The sequence below is a fragment of the Mirounga leonina genome, unplaced genomic scaffold (assembly GCF_011800145.1).
Source record: "Mirounga leonina isolate KUSES-001 unplaced genomic scaffold, KU_Mleo_1.0 Mir_101609, whole genome shotgun sequence".
Classification (NCBI taxonomy): domain Eukaryota; kingdom Metazoa; phylum Chordata; class Mammalia; order Carnivora; family Phocidae; genus Mirounga; species Mirounga leonina.
This window is the reverse complement of record NW_023270164.1, coordinates 13,559,569-13,571,656: the sequence shown is the minus strand read 5'-3', so window position 1 is coordinate 13,571,656 and position 12,088 is coordinate 13,559,569. Positions and strand designations below refer to the sequence as shown.

Below are 12,088 nucleotides of genomic sequence, written 5' to 3'. Positions count from 1 at the left end.
ACCATTAACATTTCACTATACTTGCTTTATCACATATCTGTGCATCTATCCATTCTGCTATCTAATAGTATTCTGCTATTTAACAGAAGTGTTTTAAGCAGAAGAGTTCCATGATACATGGGAAAACAATTGAAAGAATAAAGACTAGAGGCAAGGAGAAAAGAGAAGAGATGCAGTTGTCTAGGCAAAAAAAAATGATGGTGATTTGGACTGGTGAAGTGGTAACAGGGATAAGGAGATGTGGGCATATTTAAGACATATGGGAGGGATAGAATCATCAGGACTTGATAGACGTTTGAATGTAGGAGGTGATGGGAGAGGGAGAAGTAGAAGCTGTAGTTAAGAATACAGACTTGGGCACTTGGCTGGCTCAGTTGGTAGAGCATGTGACTCTCAATCTCAGGGTCATGAGTTCAAGCCCCACATTGGGCAAGAAGCCTAGAAAAAAAAAAGAATACAGACTCAAGAGGCAGACTACCTGGAATCAAATCCTGGCTCTGCCACCTATCAGCTACCCCTTTCCTGTGCCTCAGTTTGCTGTTCTGTGAAATGGAGTTATTATAAGGACTACATAAGAAAATATTTATATATATACCTTAGAACAGAGCCTGGTACATAGTAAGTATGATATAAATGAATGCTATTATTATTACTTATATTATTATAATAAGAGGTAACACTCTGGCATTGGAAAGATGGGGGTTCAAATCCCAGATCTATTGTTTACTAGCTAGGCAATATGAGATTGTTTGTTCATTTGAAATATGGAAGAAAAAGTTACCTCCATGAGTTTTTGAGAATTATTTAAATGAGAGCAAGCAATATATATCTCTTATTTTTAGAATGACCACAGATCTAAGATTATCTATGGGGCTCTTCAACAAGAATTCTTTGATTTTGATTATCTTCAGAGAGGCAGTTGAGTTGTTGGTAAAGAGTCAGTAGGAAATAATAAGGGGATAAGGATGGGCAGCAGACTATGTCCCAGTCCTTTGATTCCAGGGCTGAACACTCCTTTCTCCCTAGGCTGCTGCCATCCAACATCTAGAATCTGCAACCACTGAGCTGAACAAAATCCTGAAGGCCAAGTACCCCACAGAGATGATCATCGCAACCAGGTCAGTCTTCCTTTAGCTTTCAAACTGGGGTGCTTTTTTCCCTTCATGGTCTGTTCCTCGGTCAGAGAAGGAGCTCCTTTTGATAGCTTGGGGTACTGAAGCCAAGGAAAGTATCAGATTTCTCCCACTCAAACCTCCTGAATGGAAAGTTTAGGAAAAAATAGATGAGATTGAGGAGAGGGCTCCTGCTAGTCCAAAAAGACAAAATTACAAGCCAGAGATTTGGAAGGATTACAGAAGGGAAACAACATTCCATGCTATTCAAGAGCATAACATAACACCCTGCAGTAGGGAAGCCTTGCTTTCCATCTGACCCTGGGAAAGGTCTCTGTAGAACTGATGACAGCTGCTTTCTCATATCCTAAACAACATATTCTGCCCTTCCAAATATGTGGGTCATTCATTCCTCCTGGGACACTTTGGATGGTTCCTGATGAGTCTGCTATATTGTCCTTTGATAAACACTCCCCCCCCCCAGGACAGTCCTCCCAAAGTCATTATGTTTGTATTAAATTATATGGGCCCTTGAACCATAGCTGATTTGACCCAGGGTGAAAACCTGACCCAAGTTGGAGCAATCGAATTTTCTTTTCTGGAAATTCTGAATTTAGGGCTAAGAAATTCTAGTTAAACTCTCTTAGGTACTCATGTATTTGACCATATATACATGAAGAAATGGAAAACCAAAGGGAGAGGGGAAAGGAAGGAGAGGGAGAGAAGACAGATCAGGAAAGAGAGAGAAGGAAAGAGAAGGTGGAAGATGGACTTCATAAGAGAGAAGGGCTCTGGACCTCATGGTCCATATCATGTTGTCCCATCTATCTTATCTTTGCAGATTCCTGTGCTCAGCAGTGGAAGATTTTGTGGTGGATATTGTAAAGGCCTGGAGTCGGATAAAAGAGAACAATACAGCTATAGAATCCGTGATTTTGAAAGTAAGTTTCCATTCCTTTTATCTTGCATGCTTTGTGGAGCCAGGGCCTCCTTTTTATCTTTTATTTTTTAATTATATATTTTGGATACTAACCCTTTATCAGACATGTCATTTGTAAATATCTTCTTCCATTCCATAGGTAGCCTTATGTTTTGTTGATTATTTCCTTCACTGTTCAGAGCTTTTTATTTTGATGTAATCCCAATATTTTATTTTTGCTTTTATTTTCCTTATCTAAGGGGACCTATCTAGAAAAAAGTTGCTATGGCTGATGTCAGACAAGTTACTGTCTGTGCTCTCTTCTAGGATTCTTATGGTTTCATGTCTCACATTTAGGTCTTTCATCCATTTTGAATTTGTTTTGTGTATGGCATAAGAAAGTGGTCTAATTTCTTTCTTTTGCAGGTTAATGTCCAGTTTTCCCAACACAATTTGTTGAAGAGACAGTCTTTCCCATTGGATATTCTTTCCTGCTTTGTTGAAGATTAACTGACCATATAATTATGGGTTTACTTCTAGGTTTTTTATTCTGTTCCACAGATCTCTACATCTATTTTTGTGCCAGTATCATACTGTTCTAATTACTACAGCTTTGTAATATAACTTGAAGCCCAGAATTATGGTGCCTCCAGCTTTGCTTTTCTTTCTCAAGATTGCTTTGGCTATTTTGGGTCTTTTGTGGTTCTGTACAAATTTTAGGATTGTTTGTTCCAGTTCTGTGAAAAATACTGTTGGTAATTTGATAAAGATTGCATTAAATGTGTAGATCGCTTTGGGTAGTATACACATTTTAACAATATTTGTTCTTCCAATCCATGAGCATGGAATGTCTTTCCATTTCTTTGTGTCTTCTTCAATTTCTTTCATTAATGTTTTACAGTTTTCAGAATACAGGCCTTTCACTTCTGTGGTTAGGTTTATTCCTAAGTATCTTATTATTTTGGGTACAATTATAAACAGGATTGATTCCTTAATTTCTCTTTCTGTCACTTCATTATTGGTATATAGAAATGCAACAGACTTCTGTACATTGATTTTGTATCCTGCGACTTTACTGAATTGGTTTACCAGTACTCTCAGTTTTTTGGTGGAGTCTTTCTGGTTTTCTATATATAGTATCATGTCAACTGCAAATAGTGAACGTTTGACTTCTTCCTTGCCCATTTGGATGCCTTTTATTTCTTTGTATTGTCTGACTGCTGTAGCTAGGACTTCCAGTACTATGTTGAATAATAGTGGTGAGAGTGGACACTCTTGTCTTGTTCCTGACCATAGAGGAAAAGCTCCCAGTTTTTCCCAAGAATGATGTTAGCTGTAGGTTTTTAATAAGTGACCTTTATTATGTTGAGGTATGTTTGTGGGTTTATTTCTGGGCTCTCTATTCTGTTCTATTGATCTATGTGTTGATTTTTGTTCCAGTACCATACTGTTTTGACTACTACAGCTTTGTAGTACATCTTGAAATCTGGGATTGTAATACCAGTTTTGTTCTTCTTTCTCAGGATTGCTCTGGCTATTCAGGGTCTTTTGTCATTCCATACAAATTTTAGGATTATTTCTTCTAGTTCTGTGAAAAATGCTGTTGGTAATTTGATACGAATTGCATTAAATCTGTATATTGCTTTGGGTAGTATGGACATTTTAACAATATTTGTTTTCCCAATCCATGAACATGGAATATCTTTCCATTTGTGTCATCTTTAATTTCACTCATCAGTGTTTTATAGTATTCAGAGTACAGATTTTTCACTGCCTCCGTTGTTTATTTTATTATTTTTGGTGCAATTGTAAATGGGATTGTTTTCTTAATTTCTCTTTCTGTCACATCCTTATTAGTATATGGATTGCTTTAGATAGATTTTGTATTCTGCTACTTTACTGAATTCATTTATCTGCCCTAGTAGTTTTTTGGTGGAGTCTTTAGGGTTTTCTATATACAGTATCATTTCATCTACAGATAGTGAAAGTTTTACTTCTTCCTTAGTGGTTTGGATTCCTTTTATTTCTTTTTGTTGTCTGATTGCTGTCGCTAGGACTTCCAGTATTATGCTGAATAAAAATAGTGAGAGTGGGCATCCTTGTCTTGTTCCTGATCTTGGGGAAAAGCTCTGTTTTTCACCATTTACTAGGATGTTGACTGTGGGCTTTTCATATATGGCCTTTATTATGTTGAGGTATGTTCCCTCTAACTCTACTTTGTTAAGGATTTTTGTCATAAATGGATGTGTACTTTGTTAGATGCTTTTTCTACATCTGTTGAAATGATCACATGGTTTTTATCCTTTCTATTGTTGATGTGATGTATCACATTGATTAATTTGCAAATATTGAATCATGCTTGCATCCAAGGAATAAATCCTACTTGATTGTGGTGAATGATTTTTTAATGTATTGTTGGATTCAGTTTGCTAATATTTTGTTGAAGATTTTTGAATCTATGTTCATAAGAGATATTGGCCTGTAGTTCTCTTTTTTTATATTGTTTTTATCTGGTTTTGTTATCAGACTAATGCTGGCCTCATAGAATGAATTTGGAAGCTTTCCTTCCTCTTATGTTTTTTGGAATAGTTGAGAAGAATGAGTTTTAACTCTCCTGTAAATGTTCGGTAGAATTCACCTATGAAGCCAGCTGGTCCTGGACTTTTGTTTGTTGGAAATTTCTTCATTGCTGATTCAATTTAATTGCTGGTAATCAGTCTGTTCAAATTTTCTATTTCTTCCTTGTTCAGTTAAGGAAGGTGATTTGTTTCTAGGAATTTATCTATTTCTTCTAGGTTGTCCAATTTGTTGGCATATAATTTTTCATAATATTCCCTCATAATCCTTTGTATTTCTGTGTTGTCAGTTCTTATTTCTCCTCTTTCATTTCTCATTTTGTTTATTTATTCCTCTCCCTCTTTTTTTTTAATGAGTCTGGTTAACGATTTATCAATTTAGTTTGTCTTTTCAAAGAACCACCTCCTGGTTTCATTGATCTGTTCTATTGGTTGTTTAGTTTCTATTTCACTTATTCTGCTCTAGTTTTTATTATTTTCTTCCTTGTACTGTTTTTGAATTAGGTTTTCTTTTTTCTATCGCCTTTAGATGTAAGGTTAGGTTTTTGAGATTTTTGAGATTTGAGATTTTTCTTGCTTCCTGAGGTAGGCCTGCGTTGCTATAAACTTCCCTCTTGTAACAGCTTTTCCTGTATCCCAAAGATTCAGGATTTTATGTGTTCATTTTCATTTGTCTCCATGTATTTTTTCTTATGTCCCCTGACCTATTCATTGTTTAGTAGCATGCTATTTACCCTCCTTGTATTTGTTTTCTTTCCTGATTTTGTCCAGTGGTTGATTTCTAGTTTCACAGCATTGTGTAAGAAAAGATGTATGATATGACTTCAATCATTTTGATTTTGTTAAGATTTGTTTCATGGCTTAACATGTGATCTATCTAGAGAATATTCCATATGCACTTGAAAAGAATGTGTATTCCACTGTTTTAGGATAGAATATTCTAAATATATCTGTTAGATCCATCTGGCCCAAATTGTCATTTAAGCCACAGTTTCCTTGTTGATCTTCTCTTGGATGATTTATCCATTGATATAAGTGATTTGTTAAAATGCCTGCTATTATGTATCACTATCAATTACTTCCTTTATGTTTTTTTCATTTATTCACAATTTATTTTTTCAAAGAGGTAAAGCATTTGGCTGTTTGATATAGATATACCTCTATTTAAACCACTAAAGGAGGGCGCCTGGGTGGCTCAGTTGGTTAAGCGACTGCCTTCGGCTCAGGTCATGATCCCAGGGTCCTGGGATCGAGTCCCACATCGGGCTCCCGGCTCGGCGGGGAGCCTGCTTCTCCCTCTGACCCTCTCCTCTCTCATGCTGTTTCTCTCTCGCTCGCTCGCCAATAAATAAATAAATAAAATCTTTAAAAAAAAAAAAAACCACTAAAGGATGGTTTCTGTAATTTGCAACCAAATGTATTCCTTGCTGATTTATATATTTTTCTTTTTTTTTTGCATTATACTTTTTTAATTCAATTAATTAACATATAACGTATTACCGGTTTCAGAGGTACAGGTCTATGATTTATCAGTCTAATATAACACTCAGTGCTCATTACATCACATGCCCTCCTTAATGTCCATCATTCAGTTACCCCATCACTACACCCCCTTCCCTCCAGCAACCCTCAGTTTGTTTCCTATGATTAAGAGTCTCTTATGGTTTGCCTCCCTCTCTCTTTTCATCTTGTTTTATTTTTTCCTCTCTTCCCCTATAATCCTCTGTTTTGTTTCTTAAATTCCACATATCAGTGAGATCATGTGATAATTGTCTTTCTCTGATTGACTTATTTCACTTAGCATAATACCATCTATTTCCATCCAGTCATTGCAAATGGCAAGATTTCATTTTTGATGGCTGCGTAATTTTCCAGTGTGTGTGTGTGTGTGTGTGTGTGTGTGTGTGTGTATACCAGATCTTCTTTATCCACTCATCTGTCGATGGACATCTGTGCTCTTTCCATAGTTTGGCTATTGTGGACATTGCTGCTATAAACATTGGGGTGTAGGTGCCCCTTCAGATTACTACACTTGTATCGATGGGGTAAATACCCAGCAGTGCGATTGCTGGGTTGTAGGGTAGCTCTATTTTCAACTTTTTGAGGAACCTCTATACTGTTTTGAAGAGTGGCTGCAATACCTTGCATTGCAACCAACAGTGTAAGAGGGTTCCCCTTTCTCCGCATCCTTGCCAACATTTGTTGTTTCCTGACTTTTTAATTTTAGCCATTCTGACTGGTGTGAGGTGGTATCTCATTGTGGTTTTGATTTGTATTTCCCTGATACCAAGTGATGTGGAACATTTTTTCATGTGTCTGTTGGCCATTTGTAGGTCTTCTTTGGAGGAATATCTGCTCATGTCTTCTGCCCACTTCTTGACTGGATTATTTGGTTTTGGGGTGTTGAGTTTGATAAGTTCTTTATATATCTTTGATACTTGCCCTTTATCTGATATGTCATTTGCAAATATCTTTTCTCATTCCATCAGTTGTCTTTTGGTTTGCTGACTATTTCCTTTGCTGTGCAAAAGCTTTTTATCTTGATGAAGTCCCAATAGTTATTTTTTGCCTTTGTTTCCCTTGCCTTTGAAGACGTATCTAGCAAGAAGTTGCTGCAGCTGAGGTTGAAGAGGTTGCTGCCTATGTTTTCCTCTAGGATTTTGATGGATTTCTGTCTCACATTTAGGTCTTTTAACCATCTGGAGTCTATTTTTCTGTATGGTGTAAGGAAATGGTCCAGTTTCATTCTTCTGCATGTGGTTCTCTACTTTTATGAACACCATTTGTTAAAGAGAGTGTCTTTTTTCCACTAAGTATCCATTCCTGCTTTGTCGAAGATTAGTTGACCATAGAGTTGAGGGTCCATTTCTGGGTTCTCTATTCTGTTCCATTGATCTATGTGTCTGTTTTTGTGCCAGTACCATACTGTCTTGATTACAACTTTGTAATAGAGCTTGAAATCGGGAATTGTGATGCCACCAGTTTTGGTTTTCTTTTTCAACATTCCTCAGGCTATGCGGGGTCTTTTCTGGTTCCATACAAATTTTAGGATTAAAATTTAGGTTCCAGCTCTGTGAACAAAGTTGATGGTATTTTGATAGGGTTTGCATTGAATGTGTAGATTGCTCTAAGTAGCATAGACATTTTAACAATATTTGTTCTTCCAATCCATGAGCATGGAATGTTTTTCCATTTCTTTGTGTCTTCATCGCTTTCTTTCATGAGTGTTCTATAGTTTTCTGAGTAAAGATCTTTTGCCTCTTTGGTTAGGTTTATTCCTAGGTATCTTATGGCTTTTGGTGCAAATGTAAATGGGATTGATTCCTTGATTTCTCTTTCTTCTGCCTCATTGTTAGTGTATAGAAATGCAACTGATTTCTGTGCATTGATTTTATATCCTGCCACTTTGCTGAATTCCTGTATGAGTTCTAGCAATTTTGGGCTGGAGTCTTGGGTTTTCCACATAGAGGATCATATCATCTGCAAAGAGTGAGAGTTTGACTTCTTCTTTGCCAATTCAGATGCCTTTTGTTTCTTTTTTTGTCTGATTGCTGAGGCTATGACTTCTAGTACTATGTTGAATAACAATGGTGACAATGGACATCTCTGTTGTATTCCTGACCTTAGGGGAAAAGCTCTCAGTTTTTCCCCATTGAAAGTGATATTCGCTATGGGCTTTTCATAGATGGCCTTTATGATATTGAGGTATGTTCCCTCTATCCCTACACTGTGAAGAGTTTTAATCAAGGATGCTGTACTTTGTCAAATGCTTTTTCTGCATCTATTGAGAGGATCATATGCTTCTTGTTTTTCTTTTATTTATGTAATGTATCACATTGATTGATTTGCAGATGTTGAACTACCCTTGCAGCCCAGGAATAAATCCTGCTTGGTCATGGTGAATAATCCTTTTAATGTACTGTTGGATCCTATTGGCTAGTATTTTGGTGAGAATTTTTGCATCCATGTTCATCAGGGATATTGGTCTATAATTCTCCGTTTGGTGGGGTCTTCATCTGGTTTTGGGATTAAAGTCATGCTGACCTCATAGAAAGAGTTTGGAAGTTTTCTTTCCATTTCTATTTTTTGAAACAGTTTCAGAAGAATAGGTGTCAATTCTTCTTTGAGTGTTTGTACAATTCCCCTGGGAAGCCCTCCAGCCCTGGGCTCTTGTTTGTTGGGAGATTTTTTATTACTGCTTCAATTTCCTTGCTGGTTATGGGTCTCTTCAGGTTTTCTATTTCTTCCTGTTTCAGTTTTGGTAGTTTATGTGTCTCTAGGAATACAACCACTTCTTCCAGACTGTAATTTGCTGGCATATAGTTGCTCATAATATGTTCTTATAATTGTTTGTATTTCTTTGGTATTGGTTGTGATCTCTCTTCTTTCATTCACGATTTTATTTATTTGGGTCCTTTCTCTTTTCTTTTGGATAAGTCTGGCCAGGGGTTTATCAATCTTATTAATTCCTTCAAAGAACCAGCTCTTAGTTTCATTGATCTGTTCTACTATTCTTTCACTTTCTATTTCATTGATTTCTGCTCTAATCTTTATTGTTTCTCTTCTCCTGTTTGGTTTAGGCTTTATTTGTTGTTCTTTCTCCACGTCCTTTAGGTGTAAGGTTAGGTTGTGTATTTGAGACCTTTCTTGTTTTTCGAGGAAGTCTTGTATTGCTATATACATTCCTCTTAGGACCACCTTTGCTGCATCCCAAAGATTTTGAACAGTTGTGTTTTCATTTTCACTTGTTTCCATGAATTTTTTTAAATTCTTTAATTTCCTGGTTGACCCATTCTTTCTTTAGTAGGATTCTCTTTAGTCTCCATGTATTTGCGTTCTTTCTGACTTTCCTCTTGGGACTGAGTTCCAGTTTCAAAGCACTGTGGTCTGAAAATATGCAGGGAATGATCCCAATCTCTTGGTACCAATTGAGACCTAATTTGTGACCCAGTATGTTATCTATTCTGAAGAATGTTCCATTTGCACTTGAGAAGAGTGTGTATTCTGTTGTGTTAGGATGGAATGTTCTGAATATGTGTGAAGTCCATCTGGTCCAGCATGTCATTCAAAGCCCTTATTTCCTTGTTGATCTTCTGCTTAGATGATCTGTCCATTGCAGTGACAGGGGTGTTAAATTCCCCTACTATTATTGTATTATTATCAATGTGTTTCTTTAATTTTGTTATTAATTAGCTTATATAATTGGCTGCTCCCATGTTAAGGGGCATAAATATTTGCAATTGTTAGATCTTCTTGTTGGATAGACCCTTTAATTATGATATAGTGCCCTTCCTCATCTCTTATTCCAGTCTTTGGTTTAAAATCTAATTTGTCTGATACAAGGATTGCCACCCCATCTTTCTTTTGATGTCCATTAGCATTATAAATGGCTTTTCACCACCTCACTTTAAATCTGGAGGTGTCTTTGGGTCTAAAATGAGTCTCTTGCAGACAGCATATCGATGGGTCTTGTTTTTTTATCCAATCTGATACCCTGTATCTTTTGATTGGGGTATTTAGCCCATTTACATTCAGAGTAACTATTGAAAGATATGAATTTAATGCCATTGTATTACCTGTAAATTGACTGTTTCTGTCTATTGTCTGTTCCTTTCTGGTCTGTTACTCTTGGGCTCTCTCTTTGCTTAGAGGATCCCTTTTAACATTTCTTGTAGGACTGGTTTGGTGATCACAAATTCTTTCAGTTTCTGTCTGTCCTGGAAGTTTTTTATCACTCCTATTTTGAATGACAGCCTAGCTGGATAAAGTATTCTTGGCTTCATATTTTTCCCATTTAGCACCCTGAATATATCATGCCAGTCCTTTTTGGCCTGCCAGGTCTCTGTGGATAGGTCTGCTGCCAATCTAATGTTTCCACCCTTGTAGGTTAAGACCTTTTATCACAAGCTCCTTTCAGGATTTTTCTCTTTGTCTTTGAGATTTGCAAGTTTTACTAATATATGTCTGGGGGTTGACCTATTTTTATTGATTTTGAGGGGGGTTCTCTGTGCCTCCTGGATTTCGATACCTGTTTCCTTCCCCAATTTAGGGAAGTTCTCTGCTGTAATTTGCTCCAATATACCTTCTGCCCCCCTCTCTCTTTCCTCTTCTTCTGGGATCCCAATTATTCTAATATTGTTCTGCTTTATGGTATCACTTATCTCTCAAAATCTCCCCTCGTGATCCAGTAGTTGTTTATCTCTCTTTTTCTCAGCTTCTTTATTCTTCATCATTTGGTCTTCTATATCACTAATTCTCTCTTCTGCCCAATGTATCCTAGCAGTTAGGGCCTCCATTTTTTATTGCATCTCGTTCCTTTTTTTATTTCGACTTGGTTAGATTTTAGTTCTTTTAGTTCTCCAGAAAGGGATTCTCTAGTGTCTTCTATACTTTTTCAAACCCAGCTAGTTTCTTTATAATCATTATTCTGAATTCAGTTCTGACATCTTACTTACATCCATACTGATTAGGTCCCTGGCATTCAGTACTGCCTCTTGTTCTCTTTTTTGAGGTGAGTTTTTCTGTCTTGTTATTCTGTCCAGAGGAGAATAGATGAATGCAAGAATAAAATGCTAAAATGGCAGCAATGACCCCAGAGAAATATACACTAAATGAATCAGAAGAGACCTGAAACTGGGAAAAAAAATTTTTTTAAAGGGAGAGAATATAATCAGACAGGTGAGCAGAATAGAGCAATACACTGGATTCTGTGTGTATTTTGATCTGTTTTAGAAAACTAGATCCCGGGCGCCTGGGTGGCTCAGTTGGTTAAGCGACTGCCTTCGGCTCAGGTCATGATCCTGGAGTCCCGGGATCGAGTCCCACATCAGGCTCCCTGCTCAGCGGGGAGTCTGCTTCTCCCTCTGGCCCTCCCCTCTCTCATGCTCTATCTCATTCTCTCTCTCAAATAAATAAATAAAATCTTAAAAAAAAAAAAAGAAAAGAAAACTAGATCCCAAAACTGTAAAGAAAGAAAAACATATATGTCCAAGAATAAAATTAAATACTATGAAAGGATAGAATGTAACTGTAAAAATGGAAATTAAAAGACAAGAAAAACAAAAGAGAAAAAAAAACAGCAACAAATAAAAGGAAGAGATATAAACAGGCAGGTGGACACAGTAGAGCAATACACTATCTCCTGAGTGTATATTGGTCAGTTTATTAGAAGAAACTACATTCCAAAATTGTAAGGAAAGAAAAACATATATACAAAAATAAAATTAAATACCTTGAAAGGATAGAATGTAACTGTAAAGATGAAAATTTAAAAAGACTTTAACAAAACAAAACAAAAAAGGAAGAAGGGGAAAAAACCAAGGAAAAAGAGAATATGATCAGACAGGTGAATAGAACAGAGCCCTACACTAGATTTTGGGTGTATTTTGGTCTGTTTGAAGAAACTGCATCCCAAAATTGCAAAGAAAGAAAAACATACATATACAAAAATAAGATTAAATACAATGAAGGGATAGAATGTA

General features: G+C 36.5%; 1 protein-coding gene across 1 annotated transcript in view; it reads left to right on the top strand.

Annotated features, from left to right (window-relative positions):
• The window catches only part of DGKK (diacylglycerol kinase kappa), a 146,855-nt gene that overhangs the window by 101,114 nt on the left and 33,653 nt on the right, over positions 1–12,088 (top strand). Inside the window, exons 13-14 of the mRNA XM_035004821.1 lie at positions 1,027–1,118; positions 1,954–2,053. Coding sequence (XP_034860712.1) covers positions 1,027–1,118; positions 1,954–2,053 — 192 coding nt within the window. The remainder of the gene's footprint in view (positions 1–1,026; positions 1,119–1,953; positions 2,054–12,088) is intronic.